At 46.2% G+C, this 18,312-nt stretch overlaps 1 protein-coding gene across 2 annotated transcripts in view; it reads right to left on the reverse strand.

The window, feature by feature from the left end:
- The window catches only part of LOC137533904 (calcium-binding protein 2-like), a 511,029-nt gene that overhangs the window by 270,581 nt on the left and 222,136 nt on the right, over nt 1-18,312 (reverse strand). For both annotated transcript variants that reach the window (XM_068255205.1, XM_068255204.1), the window contains one exon: nt 9,046-9,155. In XM_068255205.1, coding sequence (XP_068111306.1) covers nt 9,046-9,155 — 110 coding nt within the window. The remainder of the gene's footprint in view (nt 1-9,045; nt 9,156-18,312) is intronic.

An 18,312-nucleotide genomic window follows, 5' to 3' on the forward strand; every position in this document is an offset into this window, starting at 1 on the left:
CAGTTACAAGGAGCCAGTGGGCACAAAGCTGACACAACCGGCAGCGACACCACGCACACAACTGCCAAATAACCAGTCCGAAGAATTTCCTCAGGACACAATGGGGTATTCGCAGGAGCTATTCCCAGCCCAACAAACTTTCAAAGGTCAATGGAACAGCCAGAAATTTTGTGCGCGGATTCACAACCATTGACTGTGGGAAATGCACCGCGCACTGAAATGCAAGGCGAGTCCGAGGAGGACTTTGAAACCCAAATCCCAGAGCAAGTTGGGCAGGAGGGGTTTCAATTACAGGAGGTCGGCCGAGAAGATCTTGAAGACGACGTTGGAGTGTGCTGCGCAGATGTTGTTGTGGGGAGCTCTACTCCACGGCGGCGGCCCACAATCACATATGACGAGTTTGAGGAGATGGAAGAGGAGGAGGGTATGGACAATGTTGACAGAGGTAATACCCTAGGCGCGCAAACATTACCTCTAAACAATAATCGTTTGCTCCTTCCCTGTTCTGTCACATGGGAGGGCCAGACCGTTACCACTTTCATAGACTCTGGTTCAGCGGCTAACTTTATAGATTACGAGTTTGCAAAAAATGTGGGGGTTCCTATACTCCCATTAGACCAACAGGTTTTGGTCACTGCAGTAGATGACTCTCCTCTGCAAAGTAGACATCCCCTGTCTCGAACCCCGAATTTGCGGTTCAGCGTTGGGGTGCTACATAAAGAGAGTCTACAATTTCTGGTCCTGCATATGGCAACCTCCACCGTTATTCTTGGCATGCCATGGTTACAACTTCACTCCCCTCAGATAGATTGGGTTTCAGGTCAGCTAACGAGCTGGTCAACCCATTGTCATCATCACTGTTTAGCAAAAGTAACCGTGGGTAACACCAAGATTCAGATTAAAGGTGTGCCAAAACAATACGCAGAATTTGCTGACGTATTCTGTCCCAAATCAGCAGATAAACTTTCCCCCCACCGTACCTTCGACTGTCCCATCGATTTAAGATCTGGTTGTATGCCTCCCAGGGGTCACCTCTATAATATGTCTGGGCCTGAGAAACTGGCAATGCAGGAATACATCAGAGAAAACTTGGCTAAGGGTTTCATCCGTCCCTCTCGTTCACCAGCAGGGGCAGGATTCTTTTTTGTAAAAAAGAAAGATGGAGGCCTTCGTCCCTGCATTGATTATCGAGGCTTAAACAAAATCACAGTGAAAAATCGTTATCCTTTACCCTTGATAGACGATTTATTCACTCAGGTGACCAACGCCAAGATTTTCTCGAAACTGGATTTGAGAGGTGCATACAACCTAGTTCGGATTAGGGATGGTGACGAATGGAAGACGGCCTTTAACCACTTTGCTGCCCGGGTACATTATATCTACGCTCCTTTGGACTTCAGTTCCCCGCCCGGAGCGTAGATATACGCACCCCCCGCCGCCACCGCCGCTGCCGCTGTCCATGCTCCCGCTCGCACTCCCGCGATCGTGCACGCCGCTGCCCGCTCACCCGGAGATCATTGAACGGGAAAATACATTCCCGTTCATTGATCTCTGCCCCCGCAATGATCAGCATGCTTCTACGAGAAGCAGCCGATCATTGTGAAAAAACTCAGTTTCCCAGCCTCCCTTCCTCCAAGCGTCCTTCTGACGCTTGTAGGACACCTGTAAAAAAATGTGTCCATCTTGTGGCCAAAAAGTAATACTACACCCAAAAACATTTTTCACATACAAATAAATTATTATCACTATTAATTTTAACTCATTAACTCCCACACTCCCTAATTGTTACCAATATTTTTTTTTTTGTAATATTAAAATAAATTAAAAAAAATTACAATAAAAAAAAAACTTAAATAGTTACCTTAGGGACTGAACTCTTTAAATATTTATATCAAGAGGGTATAACACTGTTACTTTATAAATTATGGGCTTGTAATTAGGGATAGACGCAAAACTGAAAAAAATGCACCTTTATTTGCAAATAAAATATTGGCGCCAAACATTGTGATAGGGACATAATTTATACGGTGTAATAACTGGGACAAATGGGCATATAAGTTACATGGATTTTAATTATAGTAGCATGCATTATTTAAAAACTATAATGGCGGAAAACTGAAAAATAATGTTTTTTTCAAAATGTTTTCCTTTGTTCCCATTAAAACACATTTAGAATAAAATAATTCTTGGCATAGTGTCCCACCTAAAGAGAGCCTAATTGGTGGTGAAAAAAACAAGATATAGTTCATTTTATTGTGATAAGTAATGATAAAGTTATAGGCGAATGAATGTAAGGAGCGCTGAAAGAAGAAAATTGTTCGGATGCTGAAGGGGTAAAACCCCTCAGTTGTGAAGTGGTTAACACGCCCGACGGGCACTACGAGTATCTGGTGATGCCCTTCGGGTTGTGCAATGCTCCGGCCGTCTTCCAGGAGTTGATTAATGAGGTATTCAGGGAGGTATTGGGGAAGTTCGTCTTAGTTTATCTGGACGATATACTGATCTTCTCATCCAATCTTTCGGAACATCGAAAGCATGTTAAGTTTGTTCTAGGGAAGTTAAGACAGAATTTGCTTTACGCTAAACTAGAGAAATGCCTTTTCGAAGTAACCTCTGTTGCCTTCTTGGGGTACATTATCTGTACATCTGGCCTCTCTATGGATCCAGGGAAGGTTTCTGCTGTCTTGGAGTGGCCTCAGCCTGTGGGACTGAAGGCACTCCAGAGATTTCTGGGCTTTGCCAACTACTACAGGAGGTTTATAAAGGGGTACTCTACAGTAGTATCGCCCCTCACCAGTCTCACCAAGAAAGGGGCTGATACTCACCACTGGTCAGCAGAGGCACATGCTGCTTTTTCTACACTGAAAAAACTGTTCTGTTCCGCACCTATTTTAAGACATGTAGATGTCACCTTCCCCTTTATCGTAGAGGTTGATGCTTCAGAGGTGGGGGTGGGGGCTGTATTGTCTCAGCGATAGGGCTTGCAGGGCAAACTCCACCCATGTGCCTACTTCTCTTGTAGGTTTTCACCCGCAGAGAAAAACTACGATATAGGCAACCGGGAGCTTTTAGCCATCAAATTAGCTTTTGAGGAAAGGCGACATTGGCTAGAAGGTGCTGAACATACTATCACAGTTTATACAGATCATAAAAATCTGGAGTACATAGAGGGCGCCAAGAGACTTAGCCCCCTTCAGGCCCGGTGGTCCCTGTTCTTTGCAAGATTCAGATTTGTAATTACGTATACCCCTGGTAGTAAAAACATCGAGGCCGATGCCTTGTCCAGGTGTTTCGAGCCCGAGACTGTACAGTCCTCAGCCCCTGAGACCATTCTACCTCAAAAGGTAATTTTGGCAGCCACTGAGACCTGGAAGGATTGGACAGTCACACTGAGTCCTTACCAACAGGATGTTCCAGCGGGGAAGCCTGATGGGGTCATGTTTGTGCCACTGCCCTTCCACCTACAACTCTTACAGCTGTTTCATTCCCACAAGAATGCTGGTCATCCCGGGGCCACCAGAACTCAGGATTTACTGGCCAGATGTGCTTGGTGGCCTACACTGGCAGCAGATTGTAAGGAGTTTGTAAGAGAGAGTGCAGTGTGTGCTAGGAGTAAACCTTCTCGTCAGGCTCCTGTTGGTACTTTACAACCCTTACCAGTCCCAAGTGAACCATGGACCCATTTGTCCATGGATTTTGTGGGAGAACTCCCCAGGTCTGAGAGCAAGACGGTCATTTGGGTGGTAGTAGACAGATTCAGTAAGATGGCTCATTTTGTTCCTCTGAAAGGACTCCCCTCGGCCCAGGAATTGGCTGATCTCTTCATCCAGCACATTTTCCGGCTGCATGGCATTCCGGAAAATGTAGTGTCAGATCGGGGAGTCCAATTTGTATCTAAGTTTTGGAGACCCTTTTTGCCATCAGCTGGATATGGACCTTGCATTCTCATCAGGCTACCTCCCACAGACCAATGGCCAGACCGAGAGAGTTAACCAATCCCTAGAACAATTTCTCAGATGTTATGTTGCAGATGTGCAATCCGATTGGGTAAAATTTTTGCCGTTTGCAGAATTTGTGCACAACAACCTGAAAAGCTCCTCTTCAGGATTTTCCCCATTCCAGGTAGTTTCGGGAAGATCATCTAGGTTTGCCCCATTGCCGGTGGCATCTACACCATTTCCGGCTCTGGAGTATTGGCAGAGGGCTCTGAAGGAGATTTGGGGAATGGTTAAGAAGAACCTGGGGATAGCTTTCCAGACCCAGAGGAGACAGGCAGATAAAAAGCGGTCTGTAGAGTGAAAGTTCTCTCCAGGAGATTTGGTGTGGGTATCCACTAGGCATTTGGCCTTGAAGCAACTCTCACCCAAACTGGGTCCTAGATTCAAAGGACCATTCCCAGTGTCCAAGAAAATTAATAATGTCACTTACTCTATTGATCTCCCAGCCAGCATGCGAGGTGTGAGATCATTCCATGTGTCTCTATTGAAGCCAGCAGTGCACGTGGATTCCTCTCCCCTCCCCCCCCCCTGTGTTGGTTGATGACCAACCAGAATATGAGATCGAAAAGATTCTGGACTCTCGGTTAGTGCAGAATTCCGTGCAGTATCTGGTCCACTGGAAAGGATATGGTGTGGAGGAAAGAACGTGGGTGCCAGATTGTCGCATGCATGCGGAGGAATTAAAGAAAGAATTTCATGACTCACATCCTGGGAAGCCTGGTGGGAAGTGTCCGGAGTCCACTCCTCAGGGGGTGGGGGGGTACTGTAATGGATGGCGGAGACACCGCCGCGCGGTCTGGCAGCGGGGCGGCTGTCTCCGCGTTCAGACCGGCGGTTTCCGCACAGCAGCGTGCGTCTGGTTTGTCTGAGCCTTCTAGTGCACACAGATGGAGAGCTACACGCGCGCGCGCTGGGAGGCAGGACCTTTATGTCAGTAGAAGAGGGATCAGCTGATCAGGATGATCAGCTGATCCCAGCGCAGTGCGTGATTGGCTGAGTGGTGCTGGGCGGCACTGAGGAGCGCTGCACTATATATACAGCTTGCCTGTCAGTTGCTGGTTGTCTGCCGTTGCGAATACTTACGTGTGAGCACTCAGACCAGTCAGATCCCACAGTGTGTTAGAACCAGGAGGACCTGGGAATTCACACTTAGCCAGATTACGCTTGTGTTATACTTTAGACCAGTTCCAGGGTGTTGTGACCAAGGACCTCACACCCAAGCTTAGGGATACTGTGTCATTGCTGTGTTATACTTTAGACCAGTTCCAGGGTGTTGTGACCAAGGACCTCACACCCAAGCTTAGGGATACTGTGTTATTGCTGTGTTATACTTTAGACCAGTTCCAGGGTGTTGTGACCAAGGACCTCACACCCAAGCTTAGGGATACTGTGTCATTGCTGTGTTATACTTTAGACCAGTTCCAGGGTGTTGTGACCAAGGACCATACACCCAAGCTTAGGGATACTGTGTCATTACTGTGTTATACTCCAGACTAGTCCCCGGGTGTCGAGACCAAGGACCTCACACCCCAGGCTAGGACTCTGTTCTATATATGTTATGACTATTTGCTCTGTCAACCTCTCTCTTGCTTTCTGATTCGGTACCTCTGCATATCTGCCTACCTGTTGCCAAACCCTGCCTGTACCTGGTTACTGAATCAGCCTCCTGTCTCTGTACCTTATCTGCTCGTGTGTTGCCGACCTGGCCTGCCCGACCCGCCAGGCTGTCACTCATCCCTTGAGTGCTCAGTCTGTCTGTACTAGCTGTGACTTTATTCACAAAGTGTCAGTTAGCTGTTAGGACTCCTGCTCCTCAGAAAAGTCCGGCCTGCTCACAGCCAGTGGCCTCTGCTCCTTGGAGGCCCCTGGCCGCAGTACAGTCAACATCTGATCACCTAGTATCACGGGTGGTCAGGTTCTCTCTATTTCCTCTTTCAAGGGGATAGTTCCTGCACAGCTGAGGACCACCTGCCCCTCAGGTGGTTCCTGGCCGAGTTGTCTGTGTCTCTCGCCTCACGGGAGATATCCTACAGTTACACCAAACACGTACATTTATTAGGTGTCCAGAGGTTAGTCATACTTGTATTATTGGTGATTCTGCAGATCATCCATAATCGAGTATACATCTGTATTGTTGATGATTCTGTAGATCATCAATAATCAGATTCTCTCTGTGTGCTGACACCGATCGTTACAATTACTAACATTTTACTACAACTAAACCTAACCCTACTCTCACACAGAACCCTCCCTCTACCTATCCCTAACCCTTAGACCCCCTGGTGGTACCTAACCCTAAGACCCCCCTGGTGGTGTCTAACCCTAAATCCCTCCTGGTGGTACCTAATCCTAAGACCCCCCAGGTGGTGCTGAACCCTAAGACCCCCTAGTGGTGCCTGACCCTAAGACCCCCCTGGTGGTGCCTGGCCCTAAGACCCCCCTCGGTGGTGCCTAACCCTAAGATCCCCTGGTGGTGCCTAACCCTTAGACCCCCCAGCAGTGCCTAACCCTAAAACTCCTATATCATTTATCAAACTATTTTTTAAATCAACATATTTAGTTTTAAACTCCCCTAGTAGTGCCTAACCCTAAAACTCCCATATTGTTTTTCAAATTATTTTTTTTAATCGATATGTTTAGTTATTTGAAGATCTTTGTATTTTCCACTATTCCACTAAATATCATTTTAGTTATGAAACTTTACGTAGCTAGAGACGATAACTATAGAAAATATGTTTGTAAACATTATTATATGTAAGTATGTTTGTAAACGTTATTATTCACCGGGTGCCCTTTGAAAACGTTAATATTCACCAGGCGCCCAAATTTTCCATTGGTCGCCTATTAAACGATATTTAACATGAGAGTCAATGGCGGCTCCCTTTTTGTCCACTTGCCTCATGCGCCCAAATTCCCTGCTTCCCTCCTTTCTTCCATGTTTAGATTATGTTTTCTTGTCCTTTGTACAGCATAAGCAGTTGTAAAGCCAAGCAAAGCAATTTCTAATAAATCTACTTATGCATTGCTTATTCTGATACTCAAAGTAAATTTCCTTTATTTAACCTATTTGTTAAATGGTCAAGGATGTTATCACTCAGGCCTTCCAAGTTTTTTTTTTTTTAATAATTTAGATTCCAGCACTGATGAATGGCATTCCCAAAAAAGTGTTTAAAAACCTGTATCACGAAAAAAGAAAATTTTCTTGTATATTCCACAAATGTGACGTGCTTCGCAGGTATTTCACCCGCTTCCTTGGGCAATTAACAGAAGTAACTTATATCATCTCTCAGCAGGCAAGGTGTCTCTGTGATGGAGATGCCTTGCCTGCTGAGAGCTCGTATAAGTTACTCCTGTTAATTACCCGAGGAAGAGGTGGAATACATACGAAACACGTTGCATTGTTTGTAGAGTATACAATAAAGTTTTTTTGCTTCATACAGACAATTCAAGACTTTAATGGGGAGGCAAGTTTACCACTACCTCCCAATTTTAAACAGATTTTATTTTATTCTTCCTGGTGCCAAGCCATCCACCGGTGGTGGAGAGGTGTTACCCCGTATTCTGATCTACTTAGAGCGACTTCTTTACCCGAGTGGGGTCGGGTCTAATCTCACCTATCGTCTATACAGTGGTTGCCTTGGAGGTAACTTATCTTTGTGAAGTACAAAGTACATGTAATGAATAGTGGAGATACGGCCGCAACAGCAAGCGGCATGGCGACTATCTCCGGGTCACAGCCGGCGGTTTCCGCCGCGCAGTTACACGCTGGTGCTTTGACTAGTCCGTCTATCCCTCACAGACTAAGGGCTACGAGCACGCGCGCCAGGCGACAGGACCTTTATGCATCTAGCAGGGGAGTCAGTTGATCAGGCGATCAGCTGACTCCAGCTGTGCTCCGGATTGGCTGAGTGACTGGGGCGGCGCTGTGGAGCGCTTGGTGTATATATAGGACAGGTCATTCAGTTGATCCGCGTCTGCTGTTGCAAATGCTACGTGTTAGCACTCAGACCTAGTCAGATCCCTAAGTGTGCTAGAACCAGCTAGAGCTGGGGATCCACACTTAGCCAGATTCTGTTGATAGTTTAAAGTACTAATTGAATTGTATTATTTGTTATGACCTTCTGCTAGCCTAACTACTCTTCTGTTTACTGATCCTGTACCTTTGCCTATCTGATATAGTTGCCGACCCTGCCTGAAACACTACTCTGATCTAGCTTTTTGTCTCTGTACCGTATCTGTCCGCTCGTTGCCAAACCTGCTTGTCTGACTCTCCTATCCTCACCAGTGAGCCTAGTCACTGGTGAGGGATTCTCTGCCAGTATCACCTGCCTCACTGGTGAATACTAGCTGCAGTACTATATGAATCACCTGCCCCTCAGGTGGTCAGTAGCTGCAGTACAGTCTGAATCACCTGCTTCTCAGGAGATTACTAGCTGCAGTACTATCTGAATCACCTGCTCCTCAGGTGGTCGGTAGCTGCAGTACAGTCTGAATCACCTGCTTCTCAGGAGATTACTAGCTGCAGTACTATCTGAATCACCTGCTCCTCAGGTGGTCAGTAGCTGCAGTACAATCTGAATCACCTGCTCCTCAGGTGAATAGTCACTACAGTACTATCCTCTCTACCTGCTCCTCAGGTAATAGTGGCTACAGTACAGTCTGAATCACCCATTCCTCAGGTGATCAGTACACTTGTTAACATAGTTCCACCCACTCCTCGGGTGAACTATCTCACTATTGTCTGTATTTCCAGCTTGCTGGAGTTTGTATTCCTGTGTTACATAGATATACCCCTATTTCCCAGCTCCTCTGGGAATACCGACTATCTCTATCATTACTGTTGCACCAAACACATACCCTCACATTGGTTGTCCTGGTCCTGGCTATACCAGTATTATTGGTGATTCTACAGATCACACGTAATCAGGTATAGCGTCTGTATTATTGGTGATACTGCAGATCACCAATAATCAGAGAAATCTGTTCTTGCTGACACCAATCGTTACAGTACAACAGTAAAGTTCAGTAATGTTTGTAAGTTACTTACTTCTCTGAAGGCGATCTTCAGTTCTCGTACACCCACCATGTTTTCTGTTTCTGCAAGCATCTTTGGACCAATCAGTTCAACAAAATCCTCAAAGTCAACACGGCCACCCACTATAATAGAACAAAGAGTACTGTGATTGTGGTGTAGTGCCACAACAAGATACAATGGGCAATAAGTGCAAGAGTGGCTTAAATATGGTGTGATTTTCTAATTTAATTTTTATACCATTGGTACCAATAACAAAGTTAGTGGGAGATGGAAGGTCCTCAAAAATGATTTTCAGGTACTTGGAAATAAACTTAAAGCAAGGACCTCCAAGGTGGTGTTTTCTGAAATACTGCCAGGGCCATGTGCTACATCGAGAGACAGGGGGAGCTTAGGGAGTTAAATATGTGGCTGAGAAATTGGTGTAGGAAGGAGGGTGTTGGGTTCCTGGAGAACTGGGCAGACTTTGCAGTCAGCTACAGGCTCTACAGCAGGGATGGGCTGCATCTTGATGGGGAGGGTGCAGCTGCACTGGGGGAGAAGATGGCTAAACGGTTGGCAGGGGCTTAGGAACAGGGATAGCAGGCATAGCCGTTGCTATGGGGACCTAGGTCACTAGGGGGCCCCATCCTGGTAGCAGGCGCAGACCGCTCTCTTTCTCTAAGAGCCCCGTTGTCCCCATCAGTAAATTAAAGCACCTGGCTGGTTGGGAGCAGCCCGACACAATCAGCGACAATCAGCGGAGAAGCCAGCAATCACTAATATGTGCAGCGAGTGCAGGGCTTCATTCTACTTCCTGCACTAGATTTGGTCCACGCCCCCTTTCTTCCCAGGCACACTACACAGCGGCAATTTCAAATGGTCAGGTACAGCCTGCACTGCTCCAGCCTGTGGACTCTCACTCAGCCAGCGATGTGTAGAGAGCTGGAACTGCCCTGCAGCTGGGAGCTCCTCTGGGACACGTAGAGGCAGGGAACACACTTGACTGTTTTCGTACGTGTTTTCTGCACAGAAAAACTGAAAACTCATGTTAATCAATGGGCTAGTACACACTTAATATTTTGTTCGCGCGCAGAAAAAAAACTGACATTCTGCATCATGACTCTGCACATTTTGTCAGTTTTTTGTATCAATTACATCAGCTTCTATGAAAAAACGCGCGCGTTTTCCTGCATAGACACACATTTGGTGTGCAGAAAAAGTATGCAGGAAAACGCGCTCAGAAAACTGAAAGACAAGTGTGTTCTTTGCCAGAAGGTAGAGACAGAACTGCGCAGCGCTTCCTCTGTGTGCTTTAATCTGGGGACAATTTAGATGACCGTGATTGCCAGCGGACTTTATGATCTCTTATCTCTTTTTGTTTTTCTAGTGTGTCTGTGTGTCTCTTCCCCGGGTCTCCCTCCTCCCTGCTATGTCCTCTCTCCAAAATTCATGTCCCTACCAAACAGGATATAGAAAGCCAGCAGTCTTGGTGAGATCTCTCTGCTGTTTCTCCCCATGCTCATTATGTCTTATGCTGGGCATACATAGGTCGATCCGGCGGCCGGTTAGCCGCCTGATCGACTCCCGCCGCGTCCCCGCTCATCCGCGCGTGCACCCGGATCGATTCCCGCTCGTCCCCGCCGGTGCTTCTTATCTTCCACTCGATTCGCCGCTATTGTCCTCCAGCGGGGATCGAGCGCGGAATCGTACACGTAGGATATTATCAATCATGGCTCATCAGCGCCACCGGCTCGATTGATAAGCCTTCGTCGAGCCGTGTATGCCCAGCATTATGTCTCTACCTCTCAATCTTTTCCTCCCCATCTTTCTTATGTTCTCTATTTCTCTTCCTCACCTCTTTCCATCTTGTCTCATTTTCATATATCTGTCCCTCTCTCTCCCACAAAGTTTGTATTATTCATTCTCACTTTCTCTTTCTCTCACTCACATCTTCTGCACTACTTTACATAGTCGTGTCACTTGACTGTCCTCAGAAGAGCTCACAATCTAATACCTTCCATAGTCATAGTCTAATGTCCGGAACTAGTAAAAAAGGGCGCACAGGGATAGTGGACAAAAAGGGCGCCGCCATAGACTGCAATGCAAAATATCGGCTATTCGGCGCCCGACAGGAAAAAAGGGCGCACGAGAAATAACGGTTACAGGGATCGTGTTAACAAAGGTTTTCGTTTACAGGATAAAGTTTATAACAAATATCGTTTACAAGTTAGTTTAGACTTTGTATTATACTTATTTTTTCGTTTGTAAATTTCGCTTATATGGGTTTTAACTAGTTTTTTCGTTTTAAAAATGCGCTTATAAAACTATAACAACTAAAATTTCGTTTACACTTCTTTTATCATTTAAAATTCGTTTTCATATGTATAATGCTTAAATAACGTTTCTAAAGCTGATTGTATTAGAAATACATCGCTTATGGTATTAACTTTGTTTTTACACTTATAATGCGTTGATTATAGTTACTAAAATATCGCTTTAAATATTACTGTTATTTTAAGATTTCTACGTGATTTTAAGGCTAGTTATTCTATTACAAATTACTGTTATTTTAAGATTTCTACGTGATTTTAAGGCTAGTTATTCTATTACAAATATATAAATTATTTTATTCATGTTATTTGGAGTGAAGTATTTTAAGGATTAAATATATTATTGTTTATATGTGTTTAGCGTGTTTTGTGCAGTGGGGATGGTTAGGTTTAGGCATTACTAGGGGTCTAGGGGTTAGGGATAAGTACAGGGAGGGTTAGGACCAGGGTGGTGGTTAGGTTTAGGCACCAGAAGGGGAGTCTTAGGTTTAGGCACCAACAGGGGGGTCTTAGGTTTAGGCACCACCAGGGGAGTCTTAGGTTTAGGCACCAACAGGGGGGTCTTAGGTTTAGGCACCAGAAGGGGAGTCTTAGGTTTAGGCACCAACAGGGGGGTCTTAGGTTTAGGCACCACCAGGGGAGTCTTAGGTTTAGGCACCAACAGGGGGGGTCTTAAGTTTAGGCACCACCAGGGGAGTCTTAGGTTTAGGCACCAACAGGGGGGTCTTAGGTTTAGGCACCACCAGGGAGGTCTTAGGTTTAGGCACCACCAGGGGGGTCTTAGGTTTAGGCACCAACAGGGGGGTCTTAGGTTTAGGCACCAACAGGGGGGTCTTAGGTTTAGGCACCAACAGGGGGGTCTTAGGTTCATGCACCACCAGGGGAATCTTAGGTTTAGGCACCACCAGGGGGTCTTAGGTTTAGGCTCCACCAGGGGAGTCTTAGGTTTAGGCACCACCAGGGGGTCTAGGGGTTAGGGATAGGTACAGGGAGGGCTCTGTATGAGAGTAAGGTTAGGTATAGTTATAGTACAATATATGTAATATATACAATTTATTACATTATGTGTATTTACACAAAGAGGGGTCTAGGTGTGAGGGATAGGGATAAGGAGAGATATCTGTGACCCTAAAGTTAGGTATAATTGTAGTAAAATACCTGTAAAACCTACCATTCTAGTACTATGCTTAATACAAGTGTAAATATCGTTTTTGCTATAGACGCTATTTGACGTTTCATTTCAGAATTCGTTTACTGTTATAGACGGTATTTTGCCATTTCATTTCCGTTTATTTAACGTATTTAGCACTAAATTATCGTTTATAACCTCTTAAACGAAAAATACGGTTTTGCATTCAAACTTCTAATTTCGGCTACACCCCGCGCCCTTTTTTCCAGGCGCCCTTTTTTGATATACGCCTAATGTCCTACCATATTATTATTATGCATAAATAAAGCACTGACATCTTCTGTAGCACTTAACAGAGTACATAGTCATGTCACTGATTGATTGTTCTCAGTAGAGCTCACAATCTAATCCTACCATAGTCTGATGGTTTACCATACTATTATTATTTTTATAGCACTGACATCTTCTGTAGCACATTACAGAGTACATAGTCATGTCACTGACTGTCTTTAGAGGAGCTCACAATCTAATCTTACCATAGTCTAATGCCCTACCATTTTATTATTATGTACTTATATAGCCCTGCCCCTGACATCTCCTGCAGCACTTTACAGAGTACAGTCATGCCACTGACTGTCCTCAGTGGAGCTCACAATCTAATCCTACCATAGTCATAGTCTAATGCCCTACCATATTATTATTATGTATTTATATAGTACTGACATCTTCTGCAGCACTTTACAGAGTCATGTCACTGACTGTCCTCAGAGGAGCTTACAGTCTAATCCTACCGGAACCAACTAGGGGGAATGCGTTACTGGATCTGATCATTTCTAATAGACCAGATAATGTATCAAATGTGCAGGTTCAAGAACATTTGGGAAATAGTGATCACAACATGATAACGTTTGATCTGGTGACTGATAGGCCACGGGGCAGCGGGACCACTAAAACTATGAATTTTAGAAAAGCAAAGTTCAATCAAATTAGGCAGGCACTAAGTTTGGTGAACTGGGATAATGTACTACAAGGGGAGGACACTGAAGGGAAATGGCAAGCTTTTAAACTTATTCTCAATCAATATTGTAGTATGTATATCCCATATGGAAACAAAATGTCTAGGAATAAAAAAGGCCTCTATGGATGAATAGAAAGGTTAGGGATAAAATGAAGAAGGAAAAGAATGCCTATAAGGTCCTAAAACAGGAGGGGGCCGAGGCTGCACTAAGCAATTATAAGGAGTGCAATAAAAATTGTAAAAAAGAAATTAGGCTGGCAAAAATCGAAGCTGAAAATCAAATCGCTAGGGATATCAAATCTAACCCAAAAAAGTTTTACAAGTACATCAACTCTAAAAAAAGAAAGGTTGACTGTATAGGACTCCTAAAGGATGAGGGTGGGAACTCAATGGTGGATGACCAAGGTAAGGCAGAGTTATTAAATGCTTTCTTTGTGTAATGGATTGCGGAGATGCTGTCTGGCTGCGGGGCGGCTGTCTCCGCGTTCAGACCGGCGGTTTCCGCACAGCAGCATGCGTCTGGTTTGTCTGAGCCTTCTAGTGCACACAGATGGAGAGCTACGCACGCGCGCGCTGGGAGGCAGGAACTTTATGCCAGTGGGAGAGGGATCAGCTGATCAGGACGATCAGCTGATCCCAGCGCAGTGGGTGATTGGCTGAGTGGCGCTGGGCGGCGCTGAGGAGTGCTGCACTATATATACATCTTGCTGGTCAGTCTCAGGTTGTCTGCCGTTGCGAATACTTACGTGTGAGCGCTCAGACCTCAGTCAGATCCCCCAGTGTGTTAGAACCAGGAGGACCTGGGAATTCACACTTAGCCAGATTACGCTTGTGTTATACTTTAGACCAGTTCCAGGGTGTTGTGACCAAGGACCTCACACCCAAGCTTAGGATTACTGTGTCATTGCTGTGTTATACTTTAGACCAGTTCCAGGGTGTTGTGACCAAGGACCTCACACCCAAGCTTAGGATTACTGTGTCATTGCTGTGTTATACTTTAGACCAGTTCCGGGGTGTTGTGACCAAGGACCTCACTGTCACGATTCCGCGAACGCCATTGCGGCAAGCGCATGTAAAGGTGCCCAAAAAATGATCCAGAGAGCCCCTTTAAATACATTAGCCTGCTTTTAGAAAATGAATGTTTTTTCCATCTCACAACCCCTGCACTGGGGGAATGTGAGTGCTTGTTTACACTTCCTGAAGATCCCCAATAAAACCCAAAAAAACAGCATTCACATAGCTCACAGATCTACTACAAGGAATTGCTGATAAGAAGCAGGATACAGGAACATAAAATCATTAGGTGACATTCCTGCCTGTCCTGAGAACACCCAGAGACATGTCCCTGGTTTAATGAGCTTTTGCTATCTCATTTCATAGTAGTCCATAATTCAATGGATATTGCGGAACCGTTTGGGCCCAGCGGTCCACAACTCGCAGTACGCCATGCGACTAGCGCAGCACACCTTCTGAGACGTTAACCAATCACCTAGTCATCTAACAGCCTGAGATATCTATTACATAGGCAGGGAAGGTAGCACTCCAAGCAAGTTTGATATCGATTGGTTCAGCGCATGCTGACGGAATGTAAAATGTTGGGTTTTATATGATATGTCAGATATCCGCTAAGTTATGGCATACTTGGAGAAACTGCCAATTCTGTCCCTCAGACAATAGGGGCGGACTTCAGCAGCCTGAGGACAGATTGTTAAGGGTGGAAATCTTTCTTGTTACCAGCCACACCTTCTGGCAGAGAAAGAATTAAAACCGACTGACACTCAGCCTGGAGAGAGAGACCCCAGCCATCCTGTACCATCACGGATTTGGGCTGGATGATAAAAGGATTAATACCTATTCCACAGAACTTTCCAGAATTGGAGTACATATCTCTGTGGGACTTACCGCAAAGGACACGGTAACTTGACAAACTGCTCAGACTGTAATCAGCTATTACTTTCATATTGAACCCTTATTATTTCTGTATCCATTTGTTTCTATTGCTATATTTTGTTCTGCATTATTTCTTTAAATAAACGATTTAAAAATCGTTCGTCTAAGTGCTGTTCTGAAACAAATCTCCGCCAAAAGAATTCACAGCTTCAGAGAGACATGTTACCATAACTGTTTTGATATTAAATATTGTTAGTTTTGCTATCTCTAGAAAGATTGTCTAATTAACCCTTTTTCCTACAGGATTTAGCTAGAGTTAGAATTAGCGCATTCGCACGCTTTTATTGCGGATTGGTGGCAGCGACCTGGCCTCTATATGAGAGCACAGAGTGTATCGATTGTATATATAATCGAAATTGGACTGTGTGTGGACTCACCAACCAATCCAAAAGGTTACTTTGCCTGCAGTTCTGACTGTCTTCAGGATTCCCTCAGGGTCTGAGGCTTTATGGTAAACTGCAGCAAAGGGAACAGGAATTGGTGGGTGATTGCGCATACGTCACATTGCCGGCAGCGGTGCGACCAATCTTTGGCGTCACTCTGTTCACCCTATTACAAACCATCGGATGTGTCTATTCCCCGAATGGTAACGGTGTCAGATTAGACAAGATTGGCGCGCGTTGTCGCATTATTACCTGACGATCCAGCAACCGCTATTTTAACGTCAACTTGCTCACAGTCTTACAGGCCATTGGAGGCGATTAATCCCTGTTGGTACTGGAGTAAGTTAGACGAGATTGCGGGGCTGTTCGTCACATTGGTAGGCAGCGATGGGGCGGAGCCCAAATTGCTGTTAGTTTTTGCAGTTGTTTGGAGATCATTTTCAGAACAATAGAACATTGTTATTTAAGTAACTGTTCTACAGAGCTTAAGCTCTGAGCACATAGACGGTGCATCTTGATATAGCATAGAACCAGATAGTTACAGTTTTTATTTGGCTATGTCTGAGCAAGTCAATTACCAAAACATGTCCTTGCCCGACCTACAAAACCTTTGTCAGGCATCGATATTTGGGGAAAAACCCAAGCTGCGCTGAGGAGAATCCTCATGGAAGCAGATGGCCAGGCGATGGAAACCTCACGCAAACCCGGTCCAGAGAGACCCGGTACCACTGATCCTGAAAGTGCTGATGTTGCTGACCCAGCTCAGGAGACGGAAAGTACCCACAGGGAATTTGATGCACCCAGAGATGCTGCGGATGATACTCACAGAGGAACCGACAGCCCTGGGCAATCCTTCATTGTCACTGATCAGGTGGAACAGCAGCTGCTGCAGCACCTGAGGGACACTGGCGACCCTGCACACCTGCAGTACTTTCTCGAAAGAGAGCAACTTCGTCTCCAGGATGAGGCAGAGATGCGCTGGCATGAAGCAAGGATGTGCCAGCTGGAGGCAGAGCACCAAGAGTGGCTTTGTCAGTTCCAGCTCCAGCATGAAGCCCAGCTAGCTCAAGCGAATCTGCACTCCTCACCATGTGCTTCGGTGGAGAGAAGTGAACCTCTACCCGTGACCCCCACAGTGAAACTTCCTGGCATGGAAGAGGGCACGGAACGAGACTTTCCTGTATGCACCACTGAGAGGGCGTACCATCAGGTTCCTATACCTGACAACCAGAGAACCCTGGTATTGGACAGTCAAAGAACTCTGTCCCAGAACTGGGAAGGAGGTAAGCTTACTTCATCTACTCCTCCTGGTCCAGTGAGCCTTAAAGGGAAGGTTCAGGGAGGGGATTCAAAAAATAAAAATAAATTTCCACTTACCTGGGGCTTCCTCCAGCCCGTGGCAGGCAGGAGGTACCCTCGCCGCCGCTCCGCAGGCTCCCGGTGGTCTCCGGTGCCCGACCCGACCTGTCCAGGCTGGCTGCCAGGTCGGGCTCCTCTGCGCTCCATTTCCTGGGACTTCTGCGTCCCACGACGGCGCGATGACGTCATCGGACGTCCGCCGGGCTGTACTGCGCATGCGCAGTAGTTCTGCGCATGCGCAGTACAGCCCGGCGGACGTCCGATGACGTCATCGCGCTGTCGTGGGACGCAGAAGTCCCAGGAAATGGAACGCAGAGGAGCCCGACCTGGCAGCCGGCCTGGCCAGGTCGGGTCGGGCACCGGAGACCACCGGGAGCCTGCGGAGCGGCGGCGAGGGCACCTCCTGCCTGCCACGGGCTGGAGGAAGCCCCAGGTAAGTGGAAATTTATTTTTATTTTTTGAATCCCCTCCCTGAACCTTCCCTTTAAAGGGAACCTAAACTGAGAGGGATATGGGTTTTTACTTTTAAACAATACCAGTTGCCTGGCAAACCTGCTGATCTCTTTAGCTGCAGTAGTGGCAGAATCACACACCTGAAACAAGCATGCAGTTAATCCAGTCTGACTTCAGTCAGAGCACCTGATCTGCATGCTTGTTCAGGGGCTGTGGCTAAGAGTATTAGAGACACAGGATCAGCAGGCGATTCAGGCAACTGGTATTATTTTAAAAGGAAAAACCCATATCCTTCTCAGTTTAGGTTCCCTTTAAGCCACTGAGACCTGCAGCTACTGCTAATGCTGCTCCCCAGTCAGACACCTCAGCAGTTCGCCTGTATAAGTTGTGTGGCGAGACGGCCCACATACAGTTCTTCGGTCCAGAGAGGAAGAGAACTACAGTACCTAGCCCCGAGATGGCTAGCAACCCTGAATCGTCACCGGCATCACCCTTTGCACTGCCTGTCAGCGTGTCAGAGATGCCCTACAGTTCCAGAGATCTTCAGAGTGCTTCAGGGAACAACCAGATCGTCTTTTGCTCCAGAGATTTGGAAGTGGACGTTTCCTCAGTCCGTTCCAACCTTGCCATTGAGAAAGATATTCTCCCACGGAAGCTCCTCGCCCTGACTGAAGTCGG

Source organism: Hyperolius riggenbachi, chromosome 10 (genome assembly GCF_040937935.1).
Source record: "Hyperolius riggenbachi isolate aHypRig1 chromosome 10, aHypRig1.pri, whole genome shotgun sequence".
Lineage (NCBI taxonomy): Eukaryota > Metazoa > Chordata > Amphibia > Anura > Hyperoliidae > Hyperolius > Hyperolius riggenbachi.